Here is a 21,358-nt window from a genome sequence, read left to right on the forward strand (position 1 = left end):
ATCTGGTACTGTGACGCAGCAACTCTACTGCTGCACCACTGTGCCGCCCAACACTGATTCAGTTTTATTCCAAATGCAGATTCTTCCACTCAACCACATATTTGGGGCTCTTTACGGTGCCTAATCAACCCAGCAATTGTTAAGTCTCTGGGCTGTGGGAGGAAAGTGGGGGAAACCCTACATTGTTCAAACTCTTCACTTCTCCATCCTCATTTCTCCAATGACTCTACAAACTTCAACATAGAAAGCATCCAATCGGGATGCATCACAACTTGATTTGGCAACGAGGGCCCGAATTAAAGCAAAGTGAGCCGAGGGTTGTACATTCGGAGGGGATGAGGTTAGAGTAGGTATGGGGTCTGAAGAAGGTCTAAAGATGGAATCTAACCCAAAACATCGCACATCATTTTTCTCCAGAGGTGCTGCCTGACCCATTGAGTTATTCCATCACTTTGTGTCTATCTTTGTTTTGGCAACTGCTCTGCCCAAGACCGCTAGAAATTGCAGAGAATTGTGAATGAATTAGGCAGCCTCCCTGCACCAAACCCGTCTATATTTCATGTTGCCTTGGGAAAGCAGCCAACTTAGTCAAGGACCACTTACCCTTCAGTCATTCCCTCTTCTCCTTTCTCCCGTCGGGCAGACGATACAAAAGCTTAAATGCACGTAACGCCAAATTCAGAAACAGCTTATTCCCCATTGTAACCTGACCACTGAATGGACCTCTCATAAGCCAAGGGTTTAGTCCTGTCCTCCCAATCTAATTCATTGCTGTTCTTGCACTTTTTTAATCTGCACTTTTTAGCTGCTGCACAGAAATGTTGTAACACAATATTCAGCACTCTGTTTATTTTTATCTTTGCACTACCTGTTATACATGTTTAGGAATTGATTGTGCTCATGCATGGTATGATTTGGTTAGATGGTTTTTCACTGACAAATAGCATGTGAAGTCAAGTTGGAACCTTGGTCTCTGGCACTGTGAGGCAACTGCTCTACTAAGTGTGTCACCATGTCGTCAAGATGCTTAACGGTCAGCGTGGACATAATGGGCCAAAGGGCCTATTTTCGTGCTGCATTGCCTAAAACGAGTAAGGAAACTTGGCATTGCCTAATTTACTGCTGTAAATGAGACTCAGTGCAAAACTCTACAACACCAATCCTATTAAAGGAATGCTTTCTGCAGACCCAAATAATGTAATGCTTACATATTGTGCTTCCTCCAGGGCCATAGATATATTTAGTGTCATAAAGGCTTCGTAATTTCTTAACCGCATCCCGAGCTAGATCATCCTGAAATAAAATTACCAAGAACAATGTGATTTTCAGAAATTTCAAATTGAAATGTACGAGTGGATTTAGTTTAGTTTAGTTTAGAGATACAGTGCAGAAACTGCTTGCTTAAGCAAAGCAAGAATTTCATTGTCCTATACAGGGATACATGACAATAAACTCACTTGAACTTGAACTTGAACAGGCATTTTACAATTTTTACTGCAACCAAATTAACCTACAAACCTGCACTTCTTTGGAGTGTGGGAGGAAACCAGAGCACCCGGAGAAAGCCCACACTGTCAAGGGGAGAATGTACAAATTCCATACAGACAGCACCTGTAGTCCAGATCGAACCTAGGTCTCTTGCGCTGTAAGGCAACAACTCTGCTGTTGCGCCACCGTGCCGTCTCTTTCTACATTCTCAGCTAGTTGGGCTTTGCTCCACCATAGTGCCTAGACTCTGTCAATACAGGTCAGAAAGAGAACCTCTCTCCTGCACAGCATCTAAACATTCATTTTTGATCTGAATGTGTCTGGTGCGATGATTACTCCAGTGGTTGGGTCAATCAGAATAACATGAAATAACATCCATTGAAACAAAGGCAAACTGTGGGTTAAATTAACGCAACATCTCACAGATTGAGGACAAAGAGTGCTGGAGTAACTCAGCGGGTCTGGCAGCATCTCTGGAGGACGTGGATAGTGAAGTTTCGGTCCCATCCTTTCTTCGGATTGAAGAATATTATCAGCTAACTGAACAATCCCATCGACAACTAGAGAAGGGTCCTGAGCTACTATCTACCTCAATAGAGACATTCGGACTATCTTTAATTCAGACTTTATTGAACTTTATCCTGCACTAAAGGTTATTCAGATTCAGATTCAGATTCAGATTCAATTTTAATTGTCATTGTCAGTGTACAGTACAGAGACAACGAAATGCATTTCCCTTTATCATGTATCTGTACACTATGGATGGCTCGATTATAGTCATGTATAGTCTTTCCGCTGACTGGCTAGCACACAACAAAAAACTTTTCACTGCACCTTGGTACACATGACAAAAAACTAAATTAAACTAGAATGGTCTCCATGAAATGTCACCCATCCATGTTCTCCAGATGTGCTGCCTGACCTGCTGAGTTACTCCAGCATGTTTTGTGTCTTTGTAAACTAGCAACTGCTGCTCCTTGTTTCGACAGCTCACAGGTTGTTGCAGGTTTGGATGGGGAATAACATAACAAAAAACCCAATACAGGTGCACAACCTTTTATCCGGAGTTCCGGAAACCGAAAAACTCCGAAAACCGGCCATTTTTTCCAGGATGTCGTCTGCACACCAAAGCTTGCGCTTGGCGCCAAACTTGACCCGAAACGACCCACGGTCAACCCAGGTCTGTACTACTGTAGCGGCTGCCTCCTCCCCGGAGACCGGGGAGACACTTAAACATCTGTAAATCATTGCTTAAATGTTAGTCAGTTAGTTTGGAGGGCTTTTATGTGAAGGGGGGGGGGGGACTTTAATTCTTAGTCCCCTACCTGGTCGGGGAGCGGTCAATGCCTTACCGGGTCGCCGTGCAGTAAGCTCCGCAGCGCTGTGGCCGCCAACTCCCAGCTGGGGCTGCGGGGTCCGGTTGTAGCTCCAACCCCGGCAACTCTACCCCTGGCTGCGCAGCGCTCCAAATTCATCGCGGCCCGCGTCTGGACGCCCGCAGCCCCAGCTCCGCGATCTTGTGTGTCGGCGGCCACAGCGCTCCGTAGCTTACCGCACGGCGACCCGGTAAGGCATTGCCCGCTCCCCGCTGGTATCCCAGCGCTGTGACGCCGCCGACGCCCAACATCGTGGAGCTGGAGCTGGGGCTGCGGGCGTCTGGCCGTGGGCCGCGCTGGATTTGGAGCGCCTCGCAGCCAGGGGTAGAGTTGCCGGGGTCGGAGCTCCAACCGGCGCCGCCCGCAGCCGGACGGAGCCCCCAGCTCCGCGATGTTGGGAGTCGGCGGCCATAGCGCTCCGGAGCTTACTGCACGGCGACCCGGTAAGGCATTGCCCGCTCCCCGCCTCTCCGACCAGGTAGGGGACTAAGAATTAAAGTTTCCCCTTTCACCCCCCACCAACCACATAAAATCCCTCCAAACTAACTGACTAACATTTATGCAATGATTTACAATGATTCCCCGGTCTCCGGGGAGGAGGCAGCCGCTCCAGACTTTTCAAGCCGCCCGCGCTACCTACCTAATCTACGCTAAAAATCTTCCATTCGGAAATCCGAAAAATTCCTAAATCCGACAAGTGTCTGGTCCCAAGGCTTTCGGATAAAAGGTTGTGCACCTGTATAAACAAAATTATGGCATTTTCCTAGATCTCCAGGATCAGAAATACACAAATCTATGAAGGCAGCATAGAAACATAGAAACATAGAAAATAGGTGCTGGAGGAGGTCATTCGACCCTTTGTGCCAGCACCACCATTCATTGTGATCATGGCTGATCGTCCCCAATGTAGAAACAAGCAATATAGCAGGACAAGATAATAATATATAAGGCAAATTAGACCCTTGGGTTAATAAAATCTGTGAGCAAAAATGTGACGAAGTTCTGGGAAGCACTTGATGGTGAACATTTAAAAAAATAGTTGATGTTGGAAATCTGAAATAAAAACAGAAAATGCTGGAAACACTCAACAAGGCAACATGTGGTAAGTTGATGTTGGAAATCTGAAATAAAAACAGAAAATGCTGGAAACACTCAACAAGGCAACATGTGGTAAGAAAAACAGAATGAACAATTCAAGCCCTAGACCCTTCCTCAGGACACATACTAATAATTAGTACTCACTAGCAGTTGTACAGGGCCCTAGTGAGACCACACCAGGAGTATTGTGTGCAGTTTTGGTCTCCAAATTTGAGGAAGGACATTTTTGCTATTGAGGGAGTGCAGCGTAGGTTCACGAGGTTAATTCCCGGGATGGCGGGACTGTCATATGCTGACAGATTGGAGCGGCTGGGCTTGTATAGAAGGATGAGAGGGTATCTTATTGAAACATGTAAAATTATTAAGGAATTGGACATGCAGGAAACATGTTCCCAATGTTGGGGGAGTCCAGAACCAGGAGCCACAATTTAAGAATAAGGCCGTTTAGAACGGTGATGAGAAACAACTTTTTCACCCAGAAAGTTGTGAATATGGGGAATTCTCTGCCTCAGAAGGCAGTGGAGGCCAATTCTCTGGATGCTTTCAAGAGAGAGTTTGTTAGAGCTCTAATGATAGCGGATCAGGGGATATGAGGAGAAGGCAGGATCGGGGTACTGATTGTGGATGATCAGCCATGATCATATTGAATGGCGGTGCTGGCTTGAAGGGCCGAATGGCCTATTCCTGCACCTATTGTCTATTGTCTATTTTCTTTTGATTAGAGCTCAGGTCAAATGCTTACCAAATAAGGTTGCTCTTCAGGAAGGATATTAACACATAGGAGAAATCAAGTACATACCATTATGAGAGGCATAGATAAGGTAGAGACAGTCAGAATCCCCCAGAGTGGATATGTCAAAGATTAGAGGACATAGCTAGAATGTGAAAGGAGCAAAGTTTAAAGGCAATGTGTTGGGCAATTTTCTTTTTGCAGAGAATGGTATATGCATGGAACACACTACCAGGGATTGTGGTGGAAGCAGACACGATAGTGTCATTTAAGAGACTTTTAGATAAACACATGGATATGCAGGGAATGGAGAGATATGGCTTATGTGCAGAAAGAGTAGATGTAACTTGGCAACATGTTTGGCACGGACACTGTGGGGCGAAGGGCTTGTTCCGTTGCTGTATGTTAAATGTTGCGCATTTAAGTTTTAATTGAAATTGCAGAGTGAAATGAATTCAGTTACAGGAAGAGATTATGGGCGGCACTGTGACGCAGGAGTTGCTGCCTTACCGCGCCAGTGATCCAGGTTCATACCTGGCAATGGGTGTTGTCTGTATGGAGTTTGTACGTTCTTCCTGTGGCCACATGGGTTTTCCCCAGGTGCTCTAGTTTCCTCCCACTTACCAAAGACGTACAGGTTTGTAGGTTAAATGGCTTCGGTAAAGATTGTAAATTATCCCTGGTGTGAAGGATGGTGCTAGTGTGTGAGGATTGCTAGTCGGCATGGACTCGATGGGACAAAGGGCCTGTTTCCATGCTGTATCTCTAAACTAAACTAAACTAAACTAATTTGCAAAGCTGTAGCTAAGAACCAGGAAGGTAAAGGAGAAATTCAAAGATGACTTAGGTGGAATTAATTGAAATAAGCTGCTATCAGCAGCAGAATCAAGTTAGTGAGCAGGGGACATAGAATGAAGAAAATTGGAAAAAATTGGCTGAAGATGATTTTTTGGTATTTTGGTATAAACCTTTTTTCAGTTTCTTACCTTGCGGGAGATGCGATTGTTTTCCGGGTTGTAATTCCGGTGGTTCTGCAGCCTACCATCGATGGACCTGGAGGCCTCCTTGGACTGACCTTGAGCTGGGCTGCCTGGGATCACTCCAACCGCGGCCTGCGGACTTTACCGCTACGGGAGTCAAGATCGTCCCGTCAACGGAAGGCTCGAGGCCCCCGACCGCGGGAGAGCAATGAAGGAAAGCGATTTGAACTTTTTTTTAGCCTTCCGTCACAGTGAGGAATGTGGGGGAGTCACTGTGATGGATGTTTATGTTAAAAACTATTTTGTGTGTTCCGTTGCTTTTTATTTGTATGACTGACTTGGCAAATAAAATTCCTCGTATGTTCCAAAACATACTTGGCTAATAAAGTATTATTGTGATTGTGATTTAATTATCTAGATTAAGTTGCATTGAAGATGGTTCAAATGTAAATTGAATATGTGTTAAAAAAGAAAGGTTGGCATGATCGTGGTAACAGAGCTGGCAGGTGGGACAACTTGGTAGCTCTGACAAAATGTAGACAGATATATAGTTTAGTTTAGTTTCTTTTGGAGATACATGGAGATATGGAAACAGGCCGGTCGGCCCACTGAGTCCGTGCCAGCCATCAGTTCACACTAGTTATATGTTATTCCGCTTTTGCACCCTTTCCCTACACATTAGATGCAATTTACAGAGGCAATTAACCTGTACATTTGATTGTAACTTCAACTCCTCAACTGCACATCTTTCCAATGAACTGGATGTGGAGAGAATGTTTCCACTAGCGGGAGAGTCTAGGACCAGAGGGCACAGCCTCAGAATAAAAGGTCGTACCTTTGGAAAGGAGATGACGAGGAATTTATTTGGTCACAGGCAGGTGAATCTCTGGAATTCATTGCCACAGATGGCTGTGGGGGCCAAGTCAATGGATATTTTTAAGGCGGAGGTTGACAGGTTCTTGATTAGTAAGGGTGTCAGGGTTTTGGGGAGCAGACTGGCGAATTGGGTTGAGAGAGAAAGAGAGATCAGCATGATTGAATGGCAGAGTAGACTTGATGGGTTGAATGGCCTAATTCTCCTATAACTTATGAACTTTCTCAACATCAAGGATCTATCGACACTTTTTAAATATTCAAAGTATCTCTTCCACCACTCGTTGAGTTCCAAACCGTAGGGCGAGAAACATTCTACTCCATTGTGGATGGGGACCCCCTTTTGTCTTAAACTATGACTATGTTCTATATTTTAAATAAATCAAAGAATGGCAATAACCGAGCATCTGAAATAAAACCAGAAAATGCTGGAAACCCTCAGAAGTCAGGCAGCATCTGTGGAAAGGGGAAAAGAGTCAATGTTTCAATGGCAATGAGTCAATATTTCAAAGGCTCTTTGCCAGAACTGGGAATGAGAGAAAAACAAAGTTGTTTTCAGTCACATATCGTGTGAGGGAGAGATGGATCGGACAAAGGGAATCTCTGATAGAGTGTGGCGGGAATTGTCATGGGGATAAGATATTGATGATGATGATGATGATGATACTTTATTGTCTTTATTGTCTTTAAATCATATGATATCATCTGATATGTAAAGTTTCATCTGACACTAATATTTTATTGAATCCTCATTGATAGGCCAATGAGGGGAAGTTAAAAAAAAACCCAGACAAAAGAAAATTAGTTCTAATTACAGAGCTGACTTTACCATTTACTATTTTTGTCTTGGTTCTAAATGATGCCTTAATGAATCGGGCATGTTTTTCAAATAAACAATTAATTTCTATATAGGCCTTAAATTTGTTACTAATTCATTTGGAACACACGGTAACTTACCAGCTCTTTGTGATCAAATGGAAGAGATAAGTCATAGGAGTATGGATACAAGAGGAGCTGGGAGTATGAGTGGATGGTGAGATATGCCTTGATGATCGAACTATGGTTACGGATGAAGTCTGCAACAGCTTTGACTTCTTTTTCGGATTCTGCATGCGTTCCACAGTAAACGGCTGAGCATGGATTTGTTGAGGTACCCGTGGCTGTGGGTGAGATAAGTCATCATTATAGAGTCATAGATTCATACATAGTAGGAAGCAGGCTCTTCAGCCCATCTAGTCTGCACTGGCCATTAGGTATCCATTTACACCAATTGCAATTTTATTCCCACCACATTCCCATCTGAGATTCTGTCACTTGTCTATACACTAGGGTGAATTTGTAACAGATCTTTATCCTCTATCTGTACAGATATGGCCTGATTGTAATCATGTATCGTCTTTCCGCTGACTGGATAGCACGTTTTTCACTGCATCTCAGTATGCATGACAATAAACCAACTTGACAAAATTAAACTAAACTAAACTAAACTATAAACCTATCAGCCTGCACATCTTGGAGATGCCAGAGGAAACGGGAGCACTCAAAGGAAACTCACTGAATCATAGAGAGATCATGCAAACTCCACACAAACAACTCAAGAGGTCAAATTAGTATTCAGATTGTTGAAGATGTGAGGCAGCAACTCTACTGGGATATTTAATTCCTTCCTTCTTCTCGGGAATATCATCTATACTTTAAATAAAGTGTGGGTCACAGTGAAAAGCCTGACTCTACTAAATCCCAGAGATAGACACAAAAAGCTGGAGTAACTCAGTGGGACAGGCAGCATCTCTGGAGAGAAGGGATGGGTGACGTTTCGGGTCGAGTCCCTTCTTCCTCAGACTCCTATACATTTCTACTAAATCCCATGCCCTTATTCCCAGCTCCATATGTTGAGATTCACTTAGGGTGTCCTTTCTTCAAAAGTTTTTTCAAAGGTTTCTTCCTTCAAGAGATGTGCCTATCCGAAAGCTTCTTCAAGACCAATATTGTAATTGCTTCCACCACCACCCCAGGCACCCACCTACATGAAAAAAATTGCTGCACACATCTTGTTTAAAAAAAATTCCCTCACACCTTCGAGCTATGGTTCCTAGTCTCTGACATTTAAACTGCACACAACTCTCCAAACACTCTTGAGTCTGAAGAAGGTCCTGACCAAACACTTTGCCTGTACATTCCATCCACAGAAGCTGACTGACCCACCAAGTTATTCCAGCACTTTGTGCTTTACTCAAGGATGGTAGTTTGTTAGATGGTAGTTTGGTAGGTGATAGTAGAAGGTACAGGATACTGAGTTGGATGATCAACCATGATCATATTGAATGGCAGTGCAGGCTCGAAGGGCCGAATGGCCTACGCCTGCACCTATTTCTATGTTTCTATGTTTCTTGCACCAGCAGTGGCTGCCTCGCCAACAGTCTGTCTGTCCTTTCTTCTTTTTTGGTAATTTTAGTATGAGTTAAAAAGTAGGCTTTAGTGTTCCCAATGCCCCTGTCCCACTTAGGAAATCTGAACGGAAACCTCTGGAGACTTTGCGCCCCACACAAGTTTTCCGTGCGGTTCCCGGAGGTTGCAGGCGATTGCTGGAGGATGCAGGTAGTGGAAGCAGGTAGGGAGACTGACAAAACCCTCCGGGAACTGCACGGAAACCTTATGTGGGCCGCAAAGTCTCCAGAAGTTTCCGTTCAGGTTTCCTAAGTGGGACAGTGGCATTCGTTTATTTTATGTGGGGGGTGGGGGTTAGGGGAAACTTTCTTTCAATCTCTTACCTCGACGGAGATGCGTTTTTTTTCCGTTTCGTATCTCCGTCCCCACTGCGGCCTAACATCGTGGAGTTGGCGGTCTTTCCTGGAGACTGACCTGGCGCTCCAAACCGCAGGAGTCTGCGGGACTTTAACATCACAGAGCTTGCGATCCGGGGATCGAAGCACCAACCATCGGTCCTGTGGACTTGAACATCGTGAAGCCCACGGTCCCTGGTAGAAGAGGCCAACTCGGGAGCTCCATGCCGCGGAGAGAGTTTCAACCGCCATGACGCGAGGTTGTTCGATCACCCGACAGCGGATGGTTTGACTGCCCCGACCGTGGGAGCAGGAAGAAGTTTGAACTTTATTGCCTTCTATCACAGTGAGGAATGCGGAATCCACTGTGGTGGATGTTTATATTTACTTTTATGTGGTTGTGTGTCATGTTGCTTTTCACTTAATATGGCTGTATGCTAACTTAAATTTCACTGTCCCTTAATTGGTACATGTGACTATAAACTGACCTTGAAATCTTGAAACGTTGAAATGACCTGAGTCCAACCCATCCAGGGTGGCATGGTGTTGCAGCGGTAGATTGCTGCTTTGAGGCTCCAGAGACCCGGGTTCGATCCTGACTACGGGTGCTATCTGTACGGAGTTTGTACATTCTCCCTGCGTGAGGTTTCTCCGGGTGCTCTGGTTTCCTACCACACTCCAAAAATGTACAGGTTTGTAGGTTAATTGGCTTCGGTAAAATTGTAATTTGTCCCTAGAATAGGGCTGAGGTGCGGGGATCGCTGGTCAGTTTGGACTCAGTGGGCCAAATGGGCTGTTACCGCACTGTATCTCTGAACTAAACTGAACTCAACTAAACCATGTTTGGATCATCAATTAGTGTCAAGACTGAAGCAAAAGGAAGGAACATGCTATGGTTCTTTGGCACCAACCATCATCGCTTTCCACAAGGGGAAATATTTAGAACATTCCTAATTTAAATTCCCCACCCCTCACACGGCAGGTCTCTGTTAAAAAGCTTTAACTCACTGCACCACTTGGCATCAAAGTTTCGGTTGGGGTCAGTTCCCACACAGCTACTGCCACTGTTCTTGGACCGTGTCTTCCTCCAAAATCGATCCTACGCACAAACATGCACAGGCACAGTCGGAATAAATATCGGGCAGTTATTACACCATAGGTACAATTTATGCAAACATTTAATTATGTTCTGCTATTTCACTCCAGTGCAATAATTATGATTTAATAGTTGCAGCAACTTGGCATATTATCATTTGATATCCAATCTCTGGAATAGTGTGCGCTGAGCTTTGGAATTGCTTTGATGAGGTTATTGCCCTGCCACCACTATCCCTGCCTCAAAACTCATTTTTAAAGCCTTTCTCTCTCAGCAAGCTTGTTGGCATCCTGCCCTAACATTTCCTGTGAAGCCTGGTGCTAAATTTTATCTAATCACATCCCTGTGAATTCCCCTGGAAGGCTTTACTAGGTTTGGGATTAGACGTCAATGGAAGTTGATGATGTTCTGAGAAAAAGGATAGTGTGATTAACTCTATTCAACTAGGACGACACGGAAGCGCAGCAGTAGTTGCTGCCTTACAGCGCTCACAGCGCCAGAGACCCGGGTTCGATCCCGACTATGGATACTGTTTGTACAGAGTTTATACGTTTCTCCACGATCGCATGGGTTTTCTCCGAGATCTTCGGTTTCCTCCCACACTCCACAGAATACAGGTTTGTAGGTTAATTGGCTTGGTAGGAATGTAAATTGTCCCTCGTGTGTGTAGGGTAATGTTAATGTGCCGGGATTGCTGGTCGGTGCGGACTTGGTGGACCGAAGGGCCTGTTTCTGCGCTGTATCTCAAAAACAAAACCATCTAAAAACTAAAACTCCCAACAGATCTGCTCTTTGACAGAGAACAGGGACTATTTTGTTCAATTTAGTTTAAAGATACAGCGTGGAAACAGGCCCTTTGGCCCACCAAGTCCGTACTGACCAACCATCTCCCATACACTACTTCTATCCTACACTTATAGGGACCATTTTACCGACGCCTACAAACTTGCAATTCTTTGTAATATGGGGGGGAAACAAGAGCACCCGGTGAAAACCCACGCTTCACAGGGAGAACATACATACTCCGTACAGACAGTACCCGTAGTCAGGATTGAACCCGGGTCTCTGGCACTGCAAGGTAGCAATGCTACCGCTGCGCCACTTGACTGAGCAAAATGTTGCTGACAGGCAGAGGTCAGGGGCAGAGTTCCCACCATAAGTGCCAGAAAACTTTGTCTTCTGCCATTCTATTCCCACATTGGAATGAAGTGGGAATTTTCCATGTTAAGTCGCACTGACGTTTAAGTCATTCTTGGAGTCTCAGACTTCAGCACAGTCAGAGTGGCAGGTGAATGAGCTCTGCATGATTCTGCCAGCAGATCCGAGTCATCGATCCATCCGCCTTGAGGGCTTTCTCTTGGCACCGACGTTGTCTCAATATGGAGCCGTTTTGGGATTAATTTATGAGGATCGTTGATGGCTCTGGGCCTGTGCTCGCTGGAGTTAAAAAGGATGAGGAGGAATCCTATTGAAACCTATCGAATAATGAAATACCTATTTGCAGTTGATGTGGAGAGGATGTTTCCACTAGTGGGAGAGTCTAGGACAAGAGGGCATAACCTCAGAATAGAAGGACGTGCCATTAGAATGGATACGAGGAGGAATTTTGTTTACTTGAGGGTGGTGAATCATTGCCACAGACGACAGTGAGGCCAATTTTTTTTAAAGTTGATAGGTTCTTGATTAGGGTGGTGAAATGTTACATTGCCACAGTTCACCATGACAGTGGGGCTAAATAGCCAAGGAGTCTGGACATTTTTATCGCAAACAAGCGGAACGAGTCGCATGGGGAGGACGTGTGATAGAATAAAAGCCGACGAACGGCAGGTTCTCTGATTTCTAACTTAAGAGGACAGAGTGCGTGAGGAAGCAGCAAATGAGTCGGGAAGGAGCCGGGACAAATGCAGTACAGGTAGAAGGAAGGAGAATGGGGTGCCCGACTTGAGAGGGAAGGCCGGCAAAACGTAAGTCCCAAATTCGGGTGGTGGAGACAGTCCTTACAGCCATGAGGAGCGGCCAGCCCTACAGAGCTGGAAAGCCGCTATCAGTGGATGGATGCCCAGCCGCCGGCGACAGGTGCTCGTGATGGGGTCAGGGCGGCAGGATAATATGGAGCGGCCGGGAGCGACCAGTGCTGGGAGGCATGGGGACCGGCAACGGGTAGCCCGAGTGCACGGAAGTCGGTTGGAGTGGCCCGGTAAGCACCCGCGATCGACCTATCTCGAAAAGTCGGCTGGAGCGGCTGCTGGACGAAATTGTCCTGAGTGGCAGGCTCCGTGAGAGGGAGGATAGCCACAGTGGGCACTATGTAAGCCCCACAGCAGGTTCCCTTCAAGGGCTGCACGATATCTCAGACTCCTCTGAGGGGGATATTGAAAGTCTGATGAGCTCACAATCGGAGCAAGAGGTGGATTCGGCTTCTCCCATTGAAGGGAGGGAGCATAACTTACTGGATATGGTGGGACAGTATTTTCAGCAGCAGCAGACCAGCAAGGACCTCGAGGCAAACTCAATGGGCTAAATAGCCTAATTTTACTCCTATCGCAAACTGGAAGTATGTAAATATGCTGTAACCACACAGTGCCACGACTCGGAATTATGATGTAAACACTGATTTCATTACACCTTATCACTTCATGGAAAGGGCCAGATGACTTTGCACTTCCTTTAATTGGAGGAATAAGTCTCAGCTCCAGGCAGGTTCAACATTGTGTTCATTCATCACATCCTGAACTATTATTGGACTATCTTTGGTCAGACATTACTGGCTTTACCTTGCAGTAAACATTATTCCCTTATCGTGTATTGTGTACACCCTGAATGGCCCAATTGTAATCAGATACTGTATCTCTGCTGTATCCCAGTCTGAAGAAGGGTTTCGGCCCGAAACGTTGCCTATTTCCTTCGCTCCATAGATGCTGCTGCACCCGCTGAGTTTCTCCAGCTTTTTTGTGTACCTTCGATTCTCCAGCATCTGCAGTTCCTTCTTAAACACTGTATCTCTGCTGGCTGGTTGACATGCAACAAAAGCTTTTCACTGTGCATCGGTACACGTGACAATAAACTAAAGTGAACTGAAACTGAACTGAACACGCTTGTGAGATATTGTGAGAGCTTGTGAGTTAATGGTGGAAGGAACACTTTTCAAGACACCAGGCTCACATTTCCTTATGACGCAGAAGAAAGCCGTTTGGCTCATTGACTCTATGCTGGCCCTCATGCCAATCCCATCCGTCCCAGCTCCCCAATTTATTTCCCAGCAATTTCTTCTCCCTCTAACATCTCATCAGCTTCCCCCAATGGTTTAATGTGGTGGGCAATGTGAAGTCTTGTAGTTCTCCAGTAGTGGGAATATACTCATTAGGGAGTTTGAAAGCTGAATACCTGCAAAACCAGGTTAAAGAAAAGCTTCACTTAAAGACACCTTTAGAGTGTACATAACAGTGAGTGTACCTTTAAGAATTGTCTACCCTGAGATATGACAGGATACACCAGTTATCAACAATCACAATCTATTAAATAAGATGTTTTGTTGATAACTGTACCCTCATCATTTGCCTATGCAAGCAACAATGCAAAATATATTGCAACACCACAACAGATGAACAGAAGCCATTCTCATGACTTAGCACCAAGGGAATGTGGAATAAAAGGAACCTGCTGACACATTACCCATCCTTTCAACTCCCTCCTTACTCTTACTCACTCTGGCACCCACCCACCACAATATATTCCCCAACCCCACTATTATCACTCAGGCAGCTGAACAGTCCTCTCATCAGCTAGCATCGAGAAAGAAAAGCTGTAGAAATCTTGAATCTTAGTTTATTAGTTTAATTTAGTTTAGAGATACAGCGTGGAAACTGGCCCTTCGGCCCATCGAGTACGCACTGAGCAGCATTCACCGCACGGTAACACTATCCTACACACACTACGGACAAATTACAATCTATACCAAACCTACAAACCTGCACGTCTTTGGAGAGTGGGAGGAAACCGAATATATCCTCCCACTTTTTGTGGTTGGGGATGGCCTGTATTATTATCCTCCAGTTTTTGGAGGTCGAACAATAACAAATATAATAGTCACCTGCTCCTATCTCTCATGTAGGAGCTACATTATCTTAAAAATACTTAAAACAAAAAACATTGAAATCATATCTACAATGCACTAAAACATGATTTTAATACATCAAATTTCAAAAAGTCCCTACCATGGGAGGGGGGTCAACCCCTCCCACACCCTTCCTCCACTCAGTCTCTCCACTCCCGCGCCAGGTACCCCCAAGGCCAGTGATAAGTGATCGCCCAGCCCCCCCACTTTCAAAGATGCTCCGCGGCCCCCGTTCTGAGCTTTATCTTTGCTGTGAAATGTATGCCACAATGTTGGGAAATTGAATTAAGCCCGATTGTATTCACTACGCCCAAAATATCAATGTATCACATATCCATGTCTCAGCCAAAACACAGCTGAACCAGTTTACAGAGAATGGAGCATGGGAAACAAGCCAGAGAATTAACAAAGACCCTGTCGCTTGCTACATAGACAGGAGTGTCACGGAGGTACAGAAATGACCACGTTCACTGACAAGGTGGGATCAGAAACCAAAGTCCAAAAATACGACACCACATAAGTAGGTAGAAAAAAATGCTGGGGAATCTCAGCGGGTGAGACAGCATCTATGGAGCGAAGGAATGCAGTTCTTTCTTCAACATGAGTAGGTAGCGTGGTAAAAATAGGCATTCAGTATGTTTGCCTTCTACGGGGCATGGAATATTAAAGTCAGGATGTCATGTTACAACTTTATAGGAGCTAAAGAAGGGTGTCAACCCAAAACTTCACCTATTCCTTTTCTCCAGAGATGCTGCCTGACCCGCTGAGTTATTCCAGCACTCTGTTTCCGTCTGCAGCTTTCTAGGAGTTTAGTTAGGCCACATTGGAGTTTTGTGTGCAGTTCCGATCACCCTATTACAAGAAGGATGTGGAGGCTTTGGAGGGGGCGTAAAAGAGGATTACTAGAACAATTCGTGGATTAGAGGGCATTAGCTATACGGAAAGGTTGGACAAACGTGGATTGGTTTCTGCAGCTTAGGAGGCCGATGGGATACCTGATAGGAGTATATAAAACATCTAAACCAAGTCACATCAGAACTCAATCTCACTTTATATATAAAATTACATGAGGTTTAGATAGAGTAGATGGTCACAAGCTTTTTTCCAGGTTGGAATTGTCAAAGGTGTAGCATTAAGATGAAAGGAGCAAAGTTTAAAGTAGATGTACAGGGCAAGCTTGTTGACAGAGTTAGGTGTTTGCCTGGAACATGCTGCAAGGGACAGAGATAGGGGCAGATACGATAGTGGCATGAAAGAGGCTTTTAGATAGGTGCGCGGAATTGCAGGAATGATGGATATGGATCACATACTGGCAGAGGAGATTAGTTTAACATGACATCATATTCGGCACCGAGATTGTGGACTGAAGGGCCTATTCCTGTGCTGTGCTGTTATATGTTCCATGTTCAATGGGTTGTTAAGGGTTGCAACGAGCCCACTTTGGTTCAGGGCAGTGATGTTCGGGAAGATGGGATGTGGGGTCCTGGAGTCAGTGGCTGGGAAAGCCTCCAGCCGTTGAGGCTTCAGACTTCCCATTGTATATTTGGAGATACAGCTTCTTTCCATCCGGAAACTGAAGCCATAAGAAAAAACAGGTTTCAGCAATCTAAAGCAAAAGCAGAGCATGGTCACTCAGCAGGCCAGGCAACATCTGTGGAGAGAGAAATGGAGTTGATATTTCAGGTCAAAGACCCTTCAGAAAACTGATTCAGAAATCTGGTTCAGGGTCCATTTCCTTCCCCAGAGATGCACCATAGAAAGCACACTGTTGGGTTCCACCACAGCATGGTTTGGAAATAGCTCTTCCCAAGACCACAAGAAATTGCCGACTTTTGGATGTAGGCCCAGTCCATCACGCAGACCAGACTTCCCACCATTGACTCAATCTACACTTCACTTTGCCTCAGAAAAGTAGACAACATAATCAAAGACTTGTCCCTGTCCCACCCTGGTCATTCTTTCTCCACCCTGCTCCCGTCCAGTGGAGGGTACAGAGGCTTGAAAACGCGCACAACCAGACTCAGGAACCACTTCTTCCCTTCCGCTATCAGGCTGCTGAATGGTCCTTCCATAAGCTAGGGTATTGTTCAATATACCTCGACCCCTTTGCGGACTTTTGATTTTGTCTATGGAACTGATGCTCTACAATGTTGAGAACTATATTCTGCACCCTGTACCTTCCCCTTTGCGCCATCTATTCGAGTTTGGGTGAACTTGATTGTATTTATGTATGGTATATCTGCTCGGTTTGGAAAGTGTGCAAAAACAAAGCTTTCAGCTGTACAAATGACAATAATAAAATTAAGCCTACGATGTTGCCTAATCTGCCGAATTTATGAAGTCAGAGGAAGGGGTGTAGGTGGAAGGGGAACAGAGGGAGGAGAAAGGGAGAAGTGGATGCACATCCAGGTGGGGGTGTGGAGAAACAAGCGAGGAACAAGGCATGGGGGGGGAGTGAGGGAAGTGGAGGGGTTGTAGGTTAGTTTGATGAGTTTATTTGTCAGCATGAACAAGTTGGGCTGAAGGGCCTCTATAAATTGTAAATTCTGAAGGTCTTGACCCAAAACGTTGTTTATTCCTTCTCACCATAGATGCTGCCTCACTCGCTGAATTTCTCCAGCAATTTTTGTCTACTTTGAACTGTAAAGGCAATGGATGAGAAATTGGGATAACTAAAACCGAATATGAATGGGTGATCGAAGGTTGGACCGAGAGGCTTGTTTCTATGCTGTACCTCTAAACTAAACTAAATTGGACGATGCCGGATATACACAATTCTTCTTAGGGTATACTTTTCACTGCATGAATTGTGACATAAGCCAGCTGCGAACTCGGCGTCTGGGTACCATACTTGTACATGGATGAATAAACTATTGAGCTTAGCAAGTTGAGTTTTAATGGACGATGTGTTTGGTTGGTGTGGAGGATAACAGGAATATAACAGAGTAGGAATGGAAAGTCGGGTTGAGTTAAGACCAGATAGATAAATTATTTAGGCTGAGTAGATAGCAGGAGAACCAAGTAAATGCCCAGGCAACAGGATCTATGTATACAATGCTTTACAGGAATGCTTACCTTAGTCCAGCTGTAGACGTAACCATCCACATTTACAACAGGAACAACCAGGAAATCCAATTGATTGAAAAGTGTAGTTATCAGGGGCATACAATTGTAGCTTCCAACAACCTAAAAAATATAAAAGTCTTTATATTTAACTCTCTCTCCCTGCTTCCCCCTCCCCCTCCCCCACAATTAGTCTGAAGAGGGGACCTGACCCGAAATGTCAGCTTTCCATGTTCTTCAGAGATGCTGCCTGACCCGCTGAGTTACCCCAGTTTACCTCTTTTATGTGTAAACCAGCATCTGTATTTCCTTGTCTCTAACTTAGTTTAGTTTACAAACAGGCCCTTTCGCCCATCGAGTGCGCGGTGACTAACGATCCCCGTACATTAACACTATCCTACACAGTAAGTACAATTTACAATCTTTACCAAAGCCAATTAGCCTACAAACCTGTACGCCTTTGGAGTGTGGGAGGAAACTGGAGCTCCCGGGGAAAACCCATGTGGTCACGGGGAGAACGTACAAACTCCATACACACACCACCCATAGTCAGGATCAAACCCGGGTCTCTGGCGCTGTAAGGCAGCAACCCTACCATGCCAAACCACCATCTATTCACATTGAATTAGACCTGGGTATGTTTCTCAAGGCCTAGAAGAATGAGAAATGCAAAATAAAAACTCCACAACTGATAGACATCAGGTTTCTCCACTGACCTCCTTCAGGAACCACTGGCAAAAGGCTGGGGAAATCCACTCCCTGGCATGCATTCCACAGTCCATGAAGATGGCAGGCTTCTCTGCACCTGTTTTGTTGCCGACCTTTAAGAAAGGATTGGAACAGACAGTCTAATTGAAAGGCTGCGTCATCAAGTGAAATCATTGCATCCATTCGAGCTTTTGGAAAATGCAAAACAATTAAAACTGCAGATGCCTGAATCTGCAGCAAGGTCCGATAATAAACGCGGATCAATTCAGCCATTCATGCAGTACAAGTGGAAAGCGTAAGCAATGATCAAGAAGGCTTTCGGCACATTGGCCTTCATCAGACAGAGTATTGAATATAGAAGTTGGGACGTCATGTTGCAGTTGAACAAGAAATAGGTGAGGCCACTTTTAGAGTATTGTGTTCCCATGTTATAGGAAATATGCTGGAAATATGCTGGAATGAGTGCAAAGAACATTTATGAGGACATTGCCAGAACTCAAGGCCGGGAGCTATAGAGAGAGGTTGAGGAGGCTAGGGCTTTATTCCATGGAGCGCAGGAGGATGAGGAGTGATCTTATTGAGCTGTATAAGATCATGAGCAGAATAGTCTTTTACCCAGTGTAGTGGAATCAAAAAACAGAGGATATAGATTTAAGATGAGGGGGAAAAGATTTAATTGGAACCTGTGGGGCAACTTTTTTACACAAAGGGTGGTGTGTATATTGAACGAGCTGTCAGAGGAGATAGTTGAGGCAGGTAATATCACAACGTTTCGAAAACATTTGGATGGGTACATGTATTGGACAGGTTTAGAGGGACATGGGCCAAACGCAGGCAGGTGGGACCAGTGTAGATAGGGCATGTTGGTCGGCCTGGGCAGGTTGGGCTGTACGGTTTGTTTCCGTGCTGTAACGACTTAGATGGTCAGCATGGATGGGTTGAGTCAATGGGCCTGTTTCCATGTTGTATGACTCTGATTCCAGTTAATGTTTTGGGTTGGGAACTCATTTTCAGAACTGAGGGAAGAGTGGAGGGGCAGCAGCCTGGCCCTCAGTAGCGTGACTGGCTGTTCCTCCAGTATTTCCATTTTTATTTTGGAAAATGCAGATCTGGATTTGAACCAGGCGCAAATTCTGTCTGATCGGACTTTACTGGACTTTACCTCGCACTAAACTGAATTCACTTTTTTCCCTTTATCATGTATTTGTAGACTGGGGATGGCTCAATTGTAATCAATGTACACTCTTTCCACTGACTGGTTAGCATGCGATAAAAGCTTTTCACTAATCTCAGTACACGTGACAATAAACTGAACTCAAACTCAACTCACCATCTTTAAAATTAAACCACAGGGGTTTGGCTACAAATTAACAGGGTGGAACCGGGCGAGCACAAGCCTCCACCTCAGTGAAATATCGTATGATAATAAAAAATGATCTTACCCGCAGCAGGTAAATACTTCTTCCCTCATAGGTCTTTCCAATCTCCATCCGTGAAACTAGGTCTGGGTTTTCCTCTGCTATTCTGCCAGTCCAAGATTCAATCTACAATCAATTATCAAACCTTTAATTACCCTGGATATATTTTATTATTTTAAATGTGTCAGCCTGACAGTAAAAGGATTTGTGAAAATGTGGTGTCCATTACGTCTAAAGAAGGGTCTTGACCCGAAACGTCACCCACTCCTTTTCTCCAGAGATGCTGCCTGACCCACTGAGTTAGACATTTCCAGCATTTTGTGTCTATCTACAGTGCATCTGCAGTCCCTTCCTATTCAAGACTATTATAGTTGTGCACATTGATGTGAATGGGTGATCGATGGCCGGCACGGATTCGGTGGGCCAAAGGGCCCGTTTCCATTCTGTATCTCTAAGCTAAGCTAAACTAAACATGAGGCAAAGAGACAAGCGGAGATGATTTAGCCCTTGTGTCGTTCATTGGGATTGTCACTGATCTTCTACCTCAGTACTACTTTATTCCATTGTCAGTACATCCCTTGATCCTCAGAACATCAAATACCTTTGCCTTCAGTGTACCCACTGAGTGAGTCCCCTTGGTCTTCATCTGGACTGAAGTAGTAGATAGCCGGTATGGATTTGTAAGAATTGATTTTCTATGCAACCCCTTCTTTTTCCACTCATCCATATGACCTAGTTTCCTCTCCTCCTCCCCCACCTACCATATCTGTGCATTGCCTACACACAGCTCCCACTGCCTCCCTTATCCTCTGATGCCACTATTCCCACTGGACCACCACATTCACCCCTTCATTTCTTATTGGATGTCATGATCTTACAGCCCTCTGTTGTTCATATGTTCATGTTGCAGGAGCAGAAATAAGCCATTCGGCCCATCAATTCTACTCCACCGTTCAATCATGGCTGGTCTATCTTTTCCTTTCAACCCCATTCTCCTGCCTTCTCCCCACAACCCCTGACACATCCCCACCAAGCCTCTGTCGATTTTTCCCCCTTTCCCCTCCCAACACCCACCAAACTGCCAATCAATATTTCACCGACCTCTAGCCAGCTCTTGGCCCACCCCTCCCCACTTCACCTCTTTATCCTGGCTATCTCCCTTATACCTTTGCAGTCCAGATGAAGGGCTCGACTCGAAATGTCGACTGTCCATTTCCCTCCACGGATGTGGCCCAACCTGCCGAGTTGCTCCAGCAGACACAAGCAGACAGGGTGTCACAGCGGTAGAGTTACTGCCTTATAGCGCCAGAGACCTAGGTTCAATCCTGACTATGGGTGCTGTCTGTACAGAGTTTGTACGTACTCCCTGTAACCACATGGGTTTTCTCCAGGTGCTCTGGTTTCCTCCAACACAAAAGGGACGGATTGCATCTTAACAGGTGGGGGACCAGCATTCTGGCAGGCAGGTTTGCCACTGCTACACGGGCGGTTTTAAACTGTGTGGTTTAAACTGCATACAGTTTTGGTCTCCTAATCTGAGGAAAGACATTCTTGCCATAGAGGGAGTTCAGAGAAGGTTCACCAGACTGATTCCTGGGATGTCAGGTCTTTCATATGAATAAAGACTGGAT

At 45.1% G+C, this 21,358-nt stretch overlaps 1 protein-coding gene across 2 annotated transcripts in view; it reads right to left on the minus strand.

Moving 5' to 3' along the window:
* LOC129703334 (carboxypeptidase B-like) overlaps positions 1-21,358 on the minus strand; it is a 29,818-nt gene that overhangs the window by 3,799 nt on the left and 4,661 nt on the right. For both annotated transcript variants that reach the window (XM_055645700.1, XM_055645701.1), the window contains 6 exons: positions 19,752-19,853; positions 18,318-18,422; positions 17,614-17,724; positions 10,337-10,427; positions 7,503-7,705; positions 1,209-1,293 (listed from right to left, as the gene is read on the minus strand). In XM_055645700.1, the coding sequence (XP_055501675.1) occupies positions 1,209-1,293; positions 7,503-7,705; positions 10,337-10,427; positions 17,614-17,724; positions 18,318-18,422; positions 19,752-19,853 (697 nt within the window). The remainder of the gene's footprint in view (positions 1-1,208; positions 1,294-7,502; positions 7,706-10,336; positions 10,428-17,613; positions 17,725-18,317; positions 18,423-19,751; positions 19,854-21,358) is intronic.

Source organism: Leucoraja erinacea, chromosome 14 (genome assembly GCF_028641065.1).
Source record: "Leucoraja erinacea ecotype New England chromosome 14, Leri_hhj_1, whole genome shotgun sequence".
NCBI classification, from domain to species: Eukaryota; Metazoa; Chordata; class Chondrichthyes; order Rajiformes; family Rajidae; genus Leucoraja; species Leucoraja erinaceus.